The 19,040-nt window shown below is 40.3% G+C and overlaps 1 protein-coding gene across 2 annotated transcripts in view; it reads right to left on the reverse strand.

Annotated features, from left to right (window-relative positions):
* NETO2 (neuropilin and tolloid like 2) overlaps nt 1-19,009 on the reverse strand; it is a 62,719-nt gene extending 43,710 nt beyond the window's left edge. For both annotated transcript variants that reach the window (XM_025371413.1, XM_025371412.1), the window contains exons 1-4: nt 18,562-19,009; nt 7,130-7,186; nt 4,386-4,526; nt 3,484-3,732 (exon numbers count right to left, since the gene is read on the reverse strand). In XM_025371413.1, coding sequence (XP_025227198.1) covers nt 3,484-3,732; nt 4,386-4,526; nt 7,130-7,186; nt 18,562-18,595 — 481 coding nt within the window. In that variant the 5' untranslated portion in view covers nt 18,596-19,009. The remainder of the gene's footprint in view (nt 1-3,483; nt 3,733-4,385; nt 4,527-7,129; nt 7,187-18,561) is intronic.
* Between the last annotated feature and the right edge of the window lie 31 nt (nt 19,010-19,040).

Below are 19,040 nucleotides of genomic sequence, written 5' to 3' on the forward strand. Positions count from 1 at the left end.
GCACTATAAAATGCAAATGAAAGGTGATAAACTCTAGAAATCCTAAGCATTTTGTTATACTTTGTCTATATTTTAACTACAGGCCATTTAAAGTTGCTCTCATGATCTATAACATGAATAGAGGTAAAAGAGCTACTTGACTCCAAAGTAAGTATCTTTACATATGAAGTTGGCTGATTTTGTTTTTAAATATTTAAAAACACTATTCAAATAAGTGTATTCTTTGGATGTCTTTTTCTGTCAAGTAGTCTAAACTTATGTACAGTCATCATCTATTGTGTCTTCATGACACTAATGTTTCAACTACTTCAGTCAGTTGATTTAGTTAATAAAAATAAAACACCTAACCAATTTAATCCCAATCAGTCATTTTGATATAAACTATTGGTTCTCAAACTCCTGTGGACTATTTCACAAGGCAGGGTATCCTGTGTATCTTTCTTTTCCCTGCCACTGTGAAAAAACAGCTTACTAGCTACTAGTTTTTTTTTGAGACAGATTCTTGCTCTGTTGCCCAGGCTGGAGTACAGTGGTGTAATCTTGGCTCTCTGCAACCTCCACCTCCCAAGTTCAAGCGATTCTCCTGCCTCAGCCTCCCAAGTGGGTGAGATTACAGACATGCACCACCACACCCAGCTAATTGTATTTTTAGTAGAGATGGGATTTTGCCATGTTGGCCAGGCTGGTCTCAAATTCCTGACCTCATGTGATCCACCCACCTCAGCCTCTCAAAGTGCTGGGATTACAGATGTAAGCCACCGCACCCGGCCACTACTACTTTTTAATTGTGGTAAATTATACATAACATAAAATTCATAATGTTGCTCTTTTTTAAGAGATGGGGTGTTGCTCTGTCACCCAGGCTGGAGTGCGGTGGTGCAATCATAGCTCACTGTAACTTCGAACTTCTGGGCTCAAGCAATCCTCCAGCCTCAGCCTCCCGAGTAGCTGGGATGACAAGTGTGCACCACACGCCTGGCTCCACCATTTTTAAGTTTACAATTCAGTGGCATTAAGCATATTTACAATGTTGTACAACCATCACCATTTTTTTATTTTCAGAATTTTTAATCATCCCAAGCTGAAAGTCTACACCCATTAAACATTAACTCCCCTTCCCCCTTCCCCCACAAACCCTGATAACCATTCCACTTTCTGTTTCAATGAATGTTACTACTTTAGATACCGTATATAAATGGAGTCATATTTGTGTTTTTGCTTCTGGCTTATCTTATTTAGCATAATGTTTCAAGGTTCATCCATGTTGTGGCATGTATTAGAATTTACTCAAATGAATTAACTCATGTCCACACAAAAACCTGCACATGAATAGCACCTTTATTCATAATTGCTAAAATGTGGAAGCAACCAAGATGTCCTTCAGTAGAATGGATACACAACCCATGGTACATCTAGACAATGAAGTATTATTTGGTGTGAAAAATGAGCTATCAAGCCACAAAAAGACACGGAGGAAACTTATATGCATACTGCTAACTGGAAAAGGCTCCATACTGTATGATTCCAGTTACATGACATTCTGGAAATACCAAGACTAGGGAGATACTGAGGAGAACAGCGATTGCCAATGGTTTGGGGAAAGGGAAGGATGAAGAGGCAGAGTATGGGGGACTGTTAGGGCAGTGGGACTGTCCTGTATGGTTCTATAAGGTCGGATACATGTCATCATGCATTTGTCAAAACCCACAGAGCACACCCTACCGCGAGTGAACCCTAATGTCAACTATAGACTATAGGCTTTGGGTAATAATGATGCATGGATGTTGGCTCATCATTGGTAACAAATGCACCACTCTCATGAAAGATGCCGATGGAAAGGGAGGCAGGAGGTTTATGGTGACTCTACTTCCTGTGTAATTTTGCTGGGAACCTAAAACTGTTCTAAAAAATAAAGTCTATTAGACAAATTTTACTTTTTGGAAATATCCTTTTGGCACTGGGCAAATAAATACTTGTTTGGCTATGGGGATTACAGAAAAAAAATTTAAAAAGAGCAGATATATACTGAAGCAAAGCTTAAAATTTCCTACATGAGTACTGACAGGGAAAAAAAGGTTGTTTATGTTTTTCAGGCAAAAAAGCAGATAATAAAGTTATATGTGTACCATAATCCTAATCTTGTGTAACAAACAAAAGAAACAGATACAGAAAAACACTGGAAGGGATATACACCAAATTGTTAACACTGATTTCATATACAGGGTGGAAGAATTATGGATATTTTCTTTTCATTTCAATGTTTTAATTTTTTCCAATTAAATTTCTTGCATGAAAAATAAATAAAAGCAAAAAGATCATACAGTTGTTTTACTGTTATTTTTTCATATTGTTAGTGTGTAAGCTTGGTGAAGACAGGAACAGTAACTTGCACATCTCTGTGTTTCTGCATTAGGGATATGTACGTGCCATAATGGACAGGGCTTTACAGTTCTCAGAGTGTTCTCACCTATTGTGAGGCAGGTAACAAGGTGGAGGAGGCTGATGGTACAGTAGCCCCCCAGTATACACACACTGGAATCCCCATAACCTGTGAGTAGTAGGGTGCATGTGTGTGTGTGTGTGTGTGTGTGTGTGTGTGTGTGTGTATACATATATAGTTTTTAAAAAGAGTAAATATTACAAGGTAAAAGATGCCATTAGGTTAAGGATCTTGAAAAGAGTAGAAAGAGCTGTGAAGAGGGAGGCTGAGACTGAAGTGATGTGGCCACAGCCCAGCAAGGCTGGGGCACCCACTGGAGGCTGGAAGAGGCAAAGACCAGATTCTCCCCCAGGTTCCTAAAGGGAATGAGGCCCTGTTCAATTTTGGACTTCCGGTCTCCCCAAATGCAAGAAAATCAGTTTCTGCTGTTTTAAGTGGCCAAATTTGAGGTAATTAGTTATGGCAGCATCAGTAAACTAATACAGCAGGCATTCCCATTTTACTAATGGCAAATCTCAGGCATAATTCTGTGCTTAATAGTCTCATAGCTATTAGGAGGCAGAGAAAGAATTCAAACTCAGATTTTTGACATCCAAGTGCAGAGCAGTGTTCTTTCTATTGCTCAATATATTCTAGAGTATTTATTCAGTTGAGTGGTTAATTATAACAGCTAAATGAGAAAAATCATACAAAACAATTTTTGTGGAAATTCTGAAAACAAGACAATTTGTTGAATTATTTTTAAAACTGTATTCATTTTTAAATATATTTTAAATGTTAGCCTGAGCATGTGCTATAAGACAGAAAAAAATCTAAGAAAATGTGGCACCATCTCTGATATGCTTCAAATTTCAAGTGATACATTTCTATGTCCAATTTCCATTAACTTCTTATTTGTTCATGGACTAATTTCCCTTTGACTTTGCTAATTTATTTAAAATCTTGATTAACTTGACCAAATTAATCTCTTTTCTAACCTTAAAATTCTAAAATCAGAGTTAGAGTGAGATGCCCAACCACTTAAAAGATAACTTATTCTTTACCTGGAATAAATGAGTACTTTGCTCGAAATCCCAGTCCTTCAAGCTCTTCATCAGAACTAAACTTAATCCACATGAATCTCCCTGTTGATCTAATTAATGGAGGGCTTTTCACACCACAGTAACGATCTATAAGAGGAGAGAAACCAAATGGCCCATCTCGAACTTCCAAGTGATCAAACCGACACTCAAATGATGGTTCTATATAATAATGTTCATCAAAGGTCAACTCTATTCTTTGACGTGGAGCAGCTAGAAAATAAAAGTAAGCAAATCAGGGCAACACAAACAAGAAAAAATATAAATGTATTGACACAAATGAGAAAAGCAGAACAACTGTTCTGCTAACTGCTTCATAGACAAAGGTTTTAGTGAGAATTGCTATACAAGTCATGATAAATGTTGTATCTTACAATAAAAATAATGCTACTCTGTAGAAGTATAGTAATCTTTTCCTTTGGCACATGCTATCTACTAAATTAAATATTTTTGAGTGACTCAAACTGAAGAGTCAAGAAGCTAATACTTACTTAGTTCAAGATACAATGTACCACAATACACAGAAAAATAAACAGAAGAAATGAAAGGAACTCACTTATGTGGACATAAATTTGAATTAAGCCTTATAAGGGATGCCAGTAAGTTTAAGTTTTTTATCAAAGAAGTTTTTCATATATACTAATGTACCTAGTTGAATTATACTTTGGGAGATTCAAACTTTCCCTAACATTTCTGCTAGTATCTTGTAAATGTATTCGATATGCAGAAATACTTATCATTACTATAGTTTAATTCAAATACATGTTTAAATCTCATTCAAACTGGTTTACATAGGTCATTTTACCAACATATTTAGTTTTACAATAAAGTAAAAATTAATCCAAGAAAATAAATTGGTCAAATACCTTCCAAAATGTAGATACACTCCTTGTTTGGTGGATATGAGTCAGGATAATTTGGTGAAGCGAAATGACCTCCATTGCTGGTTCGAACCCAAATGCCACACTGGGTTGCAGGAATGTGCTTGATTCCAATATTTTGTCCATCTTAGGGAAAAACGGCATTTAAAACACTGGTTACAGCAAAAGAGAATCATTTTTCTCTTTCCCCACCAGTTTCCAAACAACTGCTCACTCTATGCTACATATATAAAATTTTGTAAGAACCACTGTCAAATTTAGCACAATAAATTGAGTATAGAAGTGAAAAAGAGGGAGGGAAAACTTGCTGGGAGAGGACAAGTTTGCCGTGTAAAATAACAGGGAAATAAAGGGCTTATACGCACTTAACAAAGGGCAAAACCGTATGGGGGAACCTGCTAAGTCAGTAAGATGCAATACAATTCAGTTCTAACCTAAAAATGAAGGTATCCCAGGAACTGATCTCTGAGATAGGGCCCTCATACTTAGTTTAACACAACAGTGAAAGAAGATTCAAAGGTTACAGAGGGATTTTAGTTGAAGATTGTAGACTAAACACATGCACTTAGCTCTGCTCCTTCCTCAAACTCCACTTAAACAACAATAAAAGCATTTTTAAAAGGATATAAACTCTTAAATACAGAGGGGTAGATATAGCAGTAACAACTGGCTGTATCAGGAAGTTGGGTGGGGGGGTGGTGAGTGAAACTGGGCTTTTTAAAAACACAAGGCTAGTTAAAAGTTTGTTTAGAATGAGTTGGATTTTCAGTACCCTTTCCTCCTCCACAAATCTAGCAGCTCTACAACCACATCATAACACTAAAGGTGATTTCTTTGGAGAAGGTAAAACAGGGTTACTGGACTAGGGGACACCAGGCACAGCTGAGAAGGAAAACAGGGAGATGAGTGAATGTTAGCATATGTTCCAGCCTTCATTTCCTGCTGAACTCCCACAAAGGCCTCCTGATCAGATATTGAGCCTTTAAGCAGGAAAAGAAAAGATTCCTCTCTGTGAATCGAAACAGCCCCTAGGAAAGGCTTGATGCAGACGCAGGAGTTCCCCAATGTCAGATCTGTCAACAGTAAGAGCCAGTAACTGATCCTTGCCCACACCTGCAGACAGTTAATGATCAGTTTTTAGTGTCCCTCTTAAAATATGAGCCCTCAAGGATCACCAGACATTGGAGGAAAATCACTAATATAAATAAATAATTAATTAATTTAAAAAAAAACTGGAGAAAAGCAACTCTGAGAAGATAAAGACTATGCAAGAAAAATATTTAAACACCACCACCACCACAAAATAATCATTTAATATCCTGAGAAAGAAAAGCAAGTAAATCCACAAGACAAAAACAAAGTGTACAAACAGAATATTATATTCAGAAAACAGAACCAAAAAAAGCTTCCAAAGACAGAAGAAATGAAAAAATCAGCAGAATGTTTACAGCAGAGTTCAGCAAACTATGACCCTGTTCCAAACATGACCTGGAGCCTGCTGTAAATAAAGTTTTACTGGAATATACCCATGCCCATCATTTGTGTGCTTTTGTTCCAGGACAGAAGAGTCAAGGAATTCGAAGAGTTGCTTCAGAGACTGTAGGGCCTACAGTGCCTTAAATACTTTCGATCTGATCCACAGAAAAAGTGTTCTAACTCCTGGTTTAGAGGTAAAGTTGAGGAAGTCTCAGAGAATGTGGAGCAAAAAGATGGAAAGCAGAAGAGCTAGAAACAAAAACCAAGAGGGCCATAACCAAGTAAAATAATAGAATTCCTGAAAAGGCAGAAGAGAGAAAATGGAGGAAAGGGAATTTTAAAAATTAAAACAGAAAAAAAAAAAGAAAACTTCCTAAAGACAAAATTCAGCTGAATGAGTGACTTAATGTAAATCCTGAATACTGAGTTAACCGGAATTATGACAGAACTGTGTTGAGAAGGGTGGTACAAATGCAAGGTACAAGAACACTCATATATGGATGGAGTGGACAGTAGGTGCGTGAAAGAGCTAAATTCTTATCTTCCATGGTGAAAAATCATGATCTAATTTCTAAAACTGAAATAACCAAGTAGCAATACAGCATGTTATTTAGAGAAAGGGAGGGAAATACCAAAAGAATCAGCTAAGAGTGATTGTTTCCATGGAGCAGGAAGTTAAGTAGGGCAAGATGGGGAACTCATTTTTGCTAATTAACTTTTTAGGAATGCTTTGATTTTTATCATGTGTATGTATTACTTAGATGAAAATAAAAAACAAACAAGGTTACACTGGAAATGTACTAAATTCAGACATAAAAATCTGGCTCAAAAAAAACAATCACACTAGCTAATCATCAATCATAAATCAAGACAAAAGAACAGGACCAAAGGACTTTGAGTAAGATATTAATTGAAGTGTTTCATTTGTTTAAATTAGAAAAAGGGACTTTTATTTTTGCTTAGTGATAAAATATAAATCTCATTTAATTTTTGGACATAATACACAGTATGCTAGGAGCTACTAGTGATGTCAATTTTTAAAATTTATCAGGGCAAGACTTTATGCTGACAATTTACTCTAGTTAACTGCAGCTAAACCCAGTAAAATTGAGGCTGATGGGTTGACAGAAAGCCTTAGGTCACTGGAACACCCCAAAGGGATTATGGAAATAGTACCCAAAAGTTGCAATCCTTTCAAATAAGCCATTCCATTGTCTTAAACATGCAGTAAGTCACCAATGTAAGTACTTTACCTTGGGTTTTTTGGGCCACAGCAATCCCTTCCACTACCAGTACTGTTATTAACAACACTAGAGAAATAACAGAGAAGAAAAGTTATGAAATTGAATCTATACTACATTTTACTAAGTCAATAAAGAAAACCAGATGACAAAAAAAGTTGAACTAAAATCACTATTTATTAGTAAAATTCACTATCAAGATTTTTAAGCATTAAATGTAATGCTCTGATTTGCTACCTAACCCTTAAGATAACCCAAGAAAAGACAAGTGGTTTTGTACTCATTTCTACAAGCATTTAATAATACATGGCATTTAAAGCATTTTTCAACTTAATAGCTTTAAAAAAAAAACACTTAGTTTTTGCAACAGACCTTGCTCATCCTAACTATTCCTCTATTTACTGTAGTCCATCTCAAAGTTTACATGCAGTATAGCTGGCTCTGCAACGTGCTATGGCAGTGAAAGTTCAATTAGATTATATCTGCTTTCTGAGAACATTCATAATCAAGACAGAAGTAAGGGGGCAGCAGTCTCCTAGAAATCAATTCAAACTGTCGTATCATCTTGCAGTACTATGCTGTGCTCTGTGCTACAAAGGCTAGCCGTATTTAACACTGAAGCTTTTTTTCCATGTTGAACATTTCTGAGACCCAATCAACAACATACTGAATTGTTTTGTGTATGTGGTTTGAAGATTTAAAGAAACAGTTTTATGGGTGGTACACTCTCCCTTTCAATGGAAACCACACTGCCAGTCTGTGCTGAACTACTGCTGGAGTTATTCATTCAGTGAATAGGCACTTACAGAGTATCCACTGAAGAGTGGGCACCAAGGATGCACAGGTGTGGAGAGACAAACAGAGCAAAATGGTTAAGAGTGTGGACTTAAGGAGTTTCATGAATCTAGGCTAGGGTTCAAGTTTTGCCTTCTACCAGCTGTGAGGCCTTTCCAGCTCAGTTTACTTATTTGTAAAATGCAGATGACGTATAAATAGGTCAACCTCATTGGTGGCTGTGAAGATTAAATGAGAGAATGTGTATAGTACTTTTATGTGCCAGGCATTCTGCTAAATAAATGATGGAGATTAGGACAAACCAGCATCCACAAGGAATCAATGTATTGTTGAATCTACAATACAAGGTGAAACGGAGTTTAACAGGAGATATGCAGAAGGCATAACGGAAGCAGAGGGTCCATTCTGCTGGGGGTTAAGGGAAATAGAATGAGGAAAACTCCCAAAAAAGAAGGCATACTCTGGTTGGACCTTATAGTACTTGAGCCCAGGAGAAGGAGAAAGAAACAGCTTAAATAAGAACATGGAGGGCAGGGTGCGGTGGCTCATGCCTGCAAATCCCAACACCTTGGGAGGCTGAAGCGAGAGGACTGCTTGAGCCCAGGAGTTCCAGAGGCCCTGTCTCTATGAAAAAAAAAAAAAAAAAAAAAATCAGCCAGGCATGGTGGCACGTGCCTATACTCCCAGCCACTTGGGTAGCTGAGGCAGGAGGATCACTAGTGCCCAGACGTTAGAGGCTGCAGTGAGCCATGCTTGTGCCACTGCACTACTGCCTGGGTGAAAGTGTGAGACCATGCCTCAATAAAATAAAATAAAATAAAATAAAATAAAATAAAATAAAATAAAATAAAATAAAAACATTGAGGCACGAGCTCTAACCTACAGCAGGTTTTGGGGAACTCTGAGTAATACAGTGTGGTTGGCAAGTGGAAGGCTACAGCGGTATAGTAGGTTAGAGAAAAGTTGGGTGAGATCTGATTGTAACAAGTTTTGAATGGCATGCTAAAAAGTTTGGACTTCTAACTATAATGAGAAGCCCTTGTAGGTTTTTAAACAGGTGTACGGCGTTATCACTTCTGTGTTTTAGACCAATAATCCTAATGGTTGTGTGGAGTCTACACTTTTAATGAGAAGAGAGAAGACCATTGGGAAGGAAAGGTGATCATGTTTGCATTACTTCACTCTTTGAAACAGAGTGGTGGCAGTGGAAAGGGAAAGGAGGAGAAACTAATGACATGGTTCAGATGTACAGTCAAGTGCAACTTACAGGACGAGAGGGGTGAGGGAGGTGGAGGCACTGGAGTCTGCTAGTGCAAGTGGCTAGTAGACAGTTACCACTGTTCACTCAATAGCATGTACTGGGTGTCTACTACCAAAGTCACCAATGTAGAAATGGTTAAGAGGTAGCTCTTGTTATTCAGTTCACATCTTAAAATCTAATTATTTGACCTCTTCATCCTTGGTTTCTGGCATCCTTCCTGACCTCTGTGTCTCCTCTGTCTTTTCTCAATAACATTAATTTCCCCTTTCCCTTTCTTTGGTTGATGGTAGTGTTGAAGATCTCACGTTATGCTGAGATCTTTAACTCTTCACATCTCTACACTGGATCTGATTAGAAGAATGGAGTTGTGAAACATTTTTTTAAAACAGAAGATTTATGACCAAAAAGAAAAGTCAGGTAATAGTAGATATTTGATAATTCAGCAAATAACCCAACCATTTGTATCAATTTATCTCATTAGAAGAGACTATCTCCCCATATCATTCAGATCATACGCCACTGGTCAATATTTCGTGCTCAGTATACCGTTCCTCCTTAATCACAGGTGTAACTATTTACCAGTTTGACATTTACAAATCTATCTATAAGCAAATAACCACACAAAGCCAGCAGACAGGGCATGTAAGAGGCCAATAAACTGAAGGCAAGACAGCAATGGCAACTATGGCAAAGGGATGAACTGTGGCAGCACAATTATGGTATACAATGACCAATAAAAATGTGCCTGTATAAAATAACTGCTTTATGAAATTTGCACAGAATACACAAGTAAGATAGAACAATCATACTGAAAATAAAGTTGCAAGGCCAAATAGCCTATTATATTCTTTTCCACTTTATTTAGAGGGCTGTGCAGTTTTCTTTTTTTCTCAAGTAATTACTAGCTATTCACAACTCAATCGACCAAATGAGCTGAGCCACTAAATATAAAAACGACGTATAAAGAATAGGGCGAATCTGCACAGCAATTAGGGATAGAAAGATTTACTGATACAGTTTTTGGTAATACAGTTGTGACTATTAATCCATTCTAAATTCTGTATCATTATAAACACAGTTTCCTGAGTTGTATAACAAGGTCTTTGTATACTGCTTGAGTTATAACCAGGCTGAGATATTAAAACAAATTCCATTAATGCTAAACCCTGCCATTATTTAGCACATGAAGCAGTTCTGTGGTTCTTTGTTCTGTCTTTATTCCCAATCTAGGTGCCACTGTTCCCTCTTACCAAAAGGATCAATAATATCTCAAATACAGGAATGCCTCAGACTTTGAATTCAATGATAATGTATATAGGAAGGCACTAATTCTATAAGGCACAAATCTACACAAAAATAAAAATTCTAAACTCTTTAATCTGCAATTTGATTGTACAGAGAACTGCTTGTGATTTGATGCTTGAGAAAGGTAGTGCCCACCATTTATGACATTACTCCTGGTTCGAGAGTTGAATTTACTCTTGTAATAACCTGTGTACAGATCTGACCTAAAATGAAGTCACTCAGATGATAAAGATAGGTGCTATTCAGGCTGTTAAACAATCCTCAAAGCCACTCCCTTTATTCCTCCTCTTTTTACCCTGAATCACTGTCATTTTAGCTCTAAGCAGAGAATCCTGTTCCTAGGCCTTCCAGTTTTAAGGCCTACTTTCCACTGTTAAAAAAAAAAAAAAAAAAAAAATCAAAGTCACATTTATTCTTTTCACTATTACTTAATAGTGGCAATTCTAGCGAATGCAATAAATACTGGAAAGAAGACAAGATTATTATTTATAGATTTCAATGTTACTGAAAATCTAAAAACCTCAAGAGAATTACTTGAAATATTATTACAGCTATTGAGGGAAGAAAGTAAAACTAAAATAAATAACAAATATACTGAATAAAACGGAGCAGTAACATGTTTCTGAATAGTAAAATAATGCTGCAAAGATAATGAGTCTTTCCAATAGGCCACACATTTAATAGTGGGTCCTGTTTTTTGCCTTAACAAAATGTTTCTGATGCTCATCTTGAAGACTTTGTTACATTGGCCAAAGAAAATTTAGAAATCACATAAAATAAATAAAAACAATATATGATATAGTTATTGTAAAGCTACAGTATTTTAAAAATGTAGCAATGACATAGGAAGAAACAGATGATCTGTTAAACACATGCAGCAACCTAATGTCTAACAGGTAGTGATTCACTTCCTGGTGGCAATGAACCAAATAGACGAGGTCCTTATTCTCCAGCACCTTATAGATAAGAAAATGGGAAAAAATTAAAAGCTCAGAAATAGATACATATCTCCAAGAATTAATTTTTATTTATTGATTGATTGACACGGAGTCTCACTCTGTCACCTAGGCTGGAGTGCAGTGGCATGATTTTGGCTCACTCAATCTCCGCCTCTGGGTTCAAGCAATTCTTGTGCCTCAGTTTCTTGAGTAGCTGGGACTATAGGCATGCGCCACCACAGCCAGCTCATTCTTTCTATTTTAGTAGAGACGGGGATTCACTGTGTTGGCCAGGCTGGTCTCAAACTCCTGGCCTCAAGTGATCTGCTCGCCTCAGCCTCCCAAAGTGCTGAGATTACAGGCGTGAGTCACCACACCCAGCCCCAAGAATTTATTATGATATACACGGTATTTGAAATCCTTGGTGAAAGGATGGATTTAATAAGTGGTTCTGGGATAACATATTAATTCCTTGAAATAAAAATAGATCTCACCTTCAAGCTAAAAACAAAAAATAAATACTAAATTGGAAAAGAAAAGGTGAATTATGTATATACTTTGGGGTGAAGAGCACCTTCATTTACTCACGACAGACACATAAATAAAAACTAATAATAACTGGGGGAAAAAAGACTAGACCATCATTAAAAACGTGCCAAAACCCAAAAACTTCAGCCTTACAAACACACACACACACACACATATATATACACATACACACGTATATACAGATTCTAGTGTTGGTCAGGCTATAGGAAGCTGACATACTCATATAATGCCATCGGATTGTAAATTGACACAACTTTTTGGAGGTTAATCTGGTAGTATATATTAAGGCTCAAAAATGTGCAAATCCCATCAGCATTTCTACTTCCAGGTATGGGAACTGAATCACTGTGATCGTGGTCCTCAAAATTTAATGTGCATCATAATCACCTTGGGTTTATTAACTCACAGATGGGAGTACTTTCAGAGACTCTGATCCAGTGGGTCTGAGGCAGGGCTTGATAATCTGCTTTTTTAACAAATTCTCTAGTGATACAGAAGCTGCTGGAGCTGGGACCACACTGTGAGAACCACTGCAACAGGAGCGTGGCAGATTACTGAAAGCAACAGCCAGAGGTGGCCTTTTCCCTCCTTTGGTAGTGGCAGGAGACATGTTTGGACCAATATGGATTGGGCAGGGCAGGGGTGGGCAAAAAGGAGTTGAGTCGATTTTGGAAACGTTGAACTTGAGGTGAATGCTCTACTAGCTATTCTTATGAGGGCTCTAACAAATACTTCTTGTTTCTGAACATCTGCACTTGCCAGGGACCTTGGACCTCTTTGCTTCCATGAAAGTACACTGTCTAAAACCTGCTTTCTCCAGGAACCCTTTCCAGATTAATTTCACTTGACAGCATTCAGACTTTTCACTTCTGATCATTCAACAGCTCTCCATCTCTGTTTTTTATTTTTTTTGTTCTTATACTGATTACGCACACTTCTATGTTAGCATTAGGTCTGGCATGAGTAACATAAATACCTAAACTAACAGTTTAAAACAGGATAGAAACACATCGCTCTGTCATATGAAGAAGCTGGACATAGGGAGTCAGGTGTCAGAATGAAGGCTCTATCAATACCAGGACCTGGGTTCCTTCTGTCTCATTACCCAGCTGTGAGAGGCTCATTTCCAAGGTCACCCTGTGGTCCAGTATGAGGCTGGAGTGCCAGCTATTCTATCTTCACTATAGCTCCCATGTCTGCATTTTAGTCAGCAAGAATGATGACTTGATAAAGGGCATTCCCCCTTTCTTTAAAAACACTTGCGCAGGGCCAGGCGCAGTGGCTCACGCCTGTAATCCCAGCACTTTGTGAGGCTGAGGTGGGCGGATCACGAGGTCAGGAGTTCAAGACTAGCCTGACCAATATGGTGAAACCCTGTTTCTACTAAAAATACAAATATTAGCCAGGCATGGTGGCATGCACCTGTAGTCCCAGCTACTTGGGAGGCTGAGGCAGGAGAATCGCTTCAACTTGGGAGGCAGAGGTTGTGGTGAGCCGAGATCGCGCCACTGCACTCCAGCCTGGGTGACAGGGCAAGACTCCATCTCAAATAAAACAAAACAAAAACACTTGCCCATAATCTACAATGATTTCAAAATAAAAGTTTAAACAACAAAAATAACAATTCCCCTAAGTTGCGCACATCATTTTTTACTTACATCTAACTGGCTAGACTTAGTCACATGGTCACCTAAACCAACAGGAAACTGGGAAATAGTCTTCATTTTGGGGAACTATGTACTCAGTTAAATTCAGAGAATTACTGACAGAGTTAAACGGATATTTGCAGACAACTGGAAGTTTCTGCCACAGTCCTTATAGTGTACTATATACACAGCAGGCAGTGATCTTTTCAAAATACAAATCAGATCACATCACAGCCTTGCTTAAAATCTTCCAGTAGAGTCCCATTATAGTTAGAACAAATCCATGCCCCTTACTCTGACTTCGGAGGTCCTGTGTGACCTGGAGCCTGTGTGTCTCTCTGGCCTTCCGAGTACTCTCTACCAGAACACAAGCCTTCTTCCCATCACTTAAAACACATCAAGCTAATTCTTGCCTCAGGGACCAGCTGTGCCTTCGGCCTAGAATCTCCTTGGCTGATTCCTTCCTGTTGTTCAGGTCTTGTGAGGCTTTCCCAATTTCTAAATAAGCGCTACATTTTCTCCTTCGTTTTGCTTTATTTCACTATTATATTACCTGGTATTTTGAGGCTTGTTTGTTGTCTGTCTCTTCTTACTAGAAACAAGGGCCTTGTCTGTCTGATTCACTGATGCATCTCCACAGCCTAAAAGACTGTCTGGCCTCAACAGTACTCAATACAGACACGATGAACACATGGGGGTGACTGAGCGTGACTCCAGTGTATCTTCTTTGTATCCGCAACACATAGCACAGTAACTGACAAGCACACATTTTGGATGAACAAACAGTAGCCACACATGTGACCTCGCTTTTTAAAATGTAAGCACAAAAAAATTAAAATGTGGGAATGGGAAAAGAATTGAGATTCCCCCCCACCCTCCTGAGATACCCTGCCACCACTGTTATTTTCAAGGTGGCTCAATTTACCTTTGCTAGTAATTAAATGTGTCTCTTTCTACGTCTTCCTGTGTTAAGCAACTCAGTGGTAAACATAAGGCTTTTAAAATCCAACACAAGATGCTAGAACCACCTACCTGGTCTCTCTGCTCATTGCCATTTCCTATAATGACAGCAGAACAGAGTTCAGTTAGAGTCCACATACTATTTGACATGGCAGTCACTTGTTTTTGATAAACTATGTTCCAAAGAACAAAAAAAGTACCCAAATTTAATTAAACTCAATCATACTTTACTAGTTAAGAACAAAGACGGATGGTGAACTTTGGGATTACTCCAGCCTACATATGCTAATCACATGCCAATCACTTTAGTAAGAAAGAGTAACTCTGTAGCAGAAGTGCTTTCTCTTTCCTGCAGAATGTGACAAACTCCTCCTTAGTGGAGCTGATCTGAGATGGCACTTTTGTAAGCTCTATTTTAATTACACATCAGTCCTCCTGACTGCACAGTGACTACCATCACCTTCTAACATGATCAGGTCATATTTGAAAGACTACTTGGTATCTTCTAGTACTGTAATTTCCAATGTTACTCCAGGCATATTTAAACCAACATGTCTTAACGTCATTTTCATTAGAAAGGATTGAACTTTCACATTACTATACCCTGTAATTTTGGAAGCAATATAACAAACACATTGAAGTGTCAGTTCTTGGAGCCACCCTGGTGTTGGAGGTGATTGAGAGGGCAAGGCCTCCCACCAATCACAGCAACTCTGTTCTTTTCTGTTGTCCTTTTTGTTTTTTAGTGCTTCCTCACAAGAGTTCCTTTGAAGTTTGGAAACCACTGGATTAGACCTCTTAAGATGCTCCTTTCCAATTCAAAGATCATAGTAATTTGAATCTCCAGTGCCTCAAGCAGACGTATTTCTAAGTATCAATAATTATTCTATAGAAGCGTAAGTTGAAAAATGATAGGAGATCATGCTGGATGGGTGGTACTCCAAGAGAAGGAGGTAGTCTATCGTTTTAAAATTTCAGATATGAACTTTATTTATAGTCTATCATTTTTCTATCTTTTCTAAAAAGGACTGAAAGTGGCTTTGATTTCAACTTGTTTTGTCATGCAGGGTTTTTCCTAAACAGTGATTTTAATTTCAAAATGAAAGATAAACCAGATTGCAGTTGAGGATTTACTACAACAAAACCATTATTTAATAAGAGTTTTCAATTAGCAGTGTTAAAACAGTTCTTCCCAAACCCTGGAAGGAAAAGCCAAAAAGTTGATTTTTAACAAGGCTTTAGTATTAAAGGACAAGTTTTTCAGTACCACACTTATTTCTGTATAACTAGTTTACGTTCTTGGGTGAGATGTAAGAATGAAAAACAGGAGTTAATACTTGTACCGTCTCAGACAAGATTTTTAAATACAGTGCCAAGGAATATTTTTGCTCTGTTACAACACAAATTTAACCAGTTTCTACAGCTTTAAAGATCGCTGAGTTGAATAGATTCTCTTGAAGCAAGTGTGCAGAATAAGAACAAAAATGGATTTATAATCGTCATGTAATATTTTCATGGGACTATAATGCTTAGTTAACCTTGACAGGTTAACTCAAATTCTGTGAGGCCTAGAGTGATCACAAACAGTTAAAAGTGAATTATTTAGTTTCCACAACACAGGAAACGTTTAAAAGCCTAGTAAGGTTATTCTTTTGTCTTAACGGCTGAAAGTAAAACAAGAATAATCAGTGGCATCTTAAAGAACTAAAATTACTTTCTACTTAAAATCTCACACACTCATTATGGCTGATTTATTTTAGTAGAAACTGACCATAATATTCCAAACAAGGCGTCCGTGGGTAATGTCTACAATTATGTAAATGTTAAATAGCTGCTTCAGATAAGCACCTCTTTGATGTTGAAGCAATTCACTTTATAGGATAAAAGGAAAACTTCTTCACGCCTTGGGGCACACAATGAGTAGTTGGTAATGGGAAAGCCCAGTATCTTTTTAAAAGGCAATTTTTAAAAATTAAAATATTGATTTTTAAATAGGTTATACATGTGTTTGGTTAAAAAAAAAAATCAAGTGATACCAATGGGTGTGCAGTGAAACCAGTCTTCCCTTCATTCTTGTCTTTCAATCCCCTAGATTTCTGTATTAGAATCAACTACTGTTAACAATTTCTTGAATCTTTCCAGACCAGTTCTTGGCATTTATAAGTTAATACCACAGAAGACTTTAAAAATAGCTTGCTTTCTCTCTAGGAAGCCGCCACCAACAGCAGCAACAACAACAACAATAATTCAGCTTGAGCTTTAAAAATACTCCAGCATGTAAAAATAGCGTAGGCTGACTAACACTGAAAAAAGAAAAGCCAGACACTATATTGTTTTCACCGTAGCTCTGCCATCATCAGAATCCTTTCCTGAAAGGTGCAACACTCAACGCTTCACCACGACGGCCACAGAGGGCAGTGTGCACCCACGGCAAAGGCGAAGGCAGAAACGGTGCAAATCTCTTCACCATTGGAGGAGGCTCTACCAGCCTCTACCCTATCCAGCTCGATTTTAGCAAGTTCTGCAGGTAAAGTGGTGTGACAGATCTACGCGATTTCATCCGGGGGCTGCTCTCGGATGCACGGTCAGTAGCATGCTGACAACCTTACCGTAGTGAGGGCGCAATCCGACAACGGCAGAAAATTCAGATAAGCAGCAAGATCAGAAATCCTAGCGTGCATACGATTTATCACGAAAGAGTAAAACAAAACATTCCTTTTTCAGGAATCAAATTACTGAATCTCAATTACGAATTCAGGAATAAGTGGAGAGTAGACAATGTGTCCGATTAAAATCAAAAGCAAAATTATACCGAACTTTCTAATAAAACAAATTTGAAAAAAGTGTTGTTAGGGAGCAGGAAAAACACCATGATCTGTCACTCTACAGATATTAAGATACAGTGCTGAGTTACACATGCCACCGTCAATAACGCCTCAGCTGTACTCTCCATAGTTTTAAAAAAGAACATGTCAAAAAAGAACATTACAAACATGTCAACTTTCAATTTAAATCAGCAGGGGGGAAAAGGGAAGTCCTTTACTGAGTGGTGGTGCTGTTTTCCCTCTGAAAATTGAAAAGACGATTTATTCAGTCCGAGTTTCAGGAGCAACTTTGTATCCCATCCCTAATTATCTATGTATATAAATTTTCATCTAAATTACCGCCTTCTGGAAAATGTAAAGCGGCTGGAGTGTGTTTTAGAGCTCTGTGCTCTTGGCAAGCCAACTGTTTTAATTCCCGGTACAACAAATTAATAAGAACCGAACACTAGCGGCGGGGAATTCTGAGACCTCTGGGGAGCCCGAGGAGCGCGGTTCCGGGGAGCGCCGTGTCCCGGGAAGCGCCCGGGCTCAGCCCGAGCAGCAGCGCTCCCCGGGGGCCTGGCCGAGCCGGGTCCGCGGCGCCCGCGCGCCGCCCCCGGAGCCCGCAGTGGTGCCGCAGCCTCCGCGGCCGCAGCAAGTGGGACCCGGCCGGCCCGGCAGGCCCCGTTCCCCGCCGCGAGGTGCAGGCGCCGCGGAGCTCTTCGAAAACGGCTGCACGACGTCACGGCCGCGGCTTTTATTGTTCGCGTGGAATTACTTCTTGCCATCACATCTGGAGAAAGAGCGGCCTTCGCTCCACGACAGGAATCTCACAACTTTGCAAACGGATGCGCGGAATTCTACCGAAGCGGCGCCAGGGCGCCGCTCCGAGGGCCCCCATGGGCCCATGGGCCTCCTGGCCGCCTTCCCGACCCGATCCCCCTTCCCACTCGCGCCCGCGAACGTCGGCCGGACTCGCAAGGGTCGGAGGCGGCGCGCCCGGAGAGGCGGTGGAGCCGGGCAGGGCGCGCGCCCCGCGGTCCGCTCAGAGTAGCCGCGAGCCCCGCCAGACAAAGAGGCGCGTCGGGTCCCGGGCGCGGGTAAGGGACGCAGAGGCGCGGGCAGGGCGGCGCGCTAGCCTCGGCCCGCAGGGGGCGCCGTCCGCGGCCCCAGCGCTGGTCCTTACCTTTGAGGACCGAGCAGAGCCGCTCCAGGGCCATGTTCCCGAGCTGCCCGGCGCTTCGCGAGGGGCTGAGGTGGCTGAGGTGGCGGCGGCGGCGGCGGCGCGGCGCTCACGGCCCGGCGCGGCGGCCCCGCTCTGTCCCCATCGCCGGCCAGCAGCTGCCTCCCCGCGAGGTAGGGCTCAGGTCCTGCGGCCCGCCATGCCCGAGCCCCCCGGTGGGCTCCCGCGCGGCCCGAGCCCCCCGACGGGCGCCGCCTCCTGCTCCGCGGCGCCCCGTCCCATCGACCGCCCGAGGGTCGAGGAGTGAGGGCGCGCGGCACGGGACTGGCTGGCAGCTCCGCCCGCGGCCCCGGTGCGGGATCCACTGAAGTGGCGGGCGCGGGGCGCCCAGGCTCATTTAAGCAGGGAGCGCGAGCGCCGCGTGCCGGCCGCGCTGCCTGTGCGCATGTGCCCGACCTGCCCCGCCCCGCGCCTCGCGCGCC

The sequence above is a fragment of the Theropithecus gelada genome, chromosome 20 (assembly GCF_003255815.1).
Source record: "Theropithecus gelada isolate Dixy chromosome 20, Tgel_1.0, whole genome shotgun sequence".
NCBI lineage: Eukaryota > Metazoa > Chordata > Mammalia > Primates > Cercopithecidae > Theropithecus > Theropithecus gelada.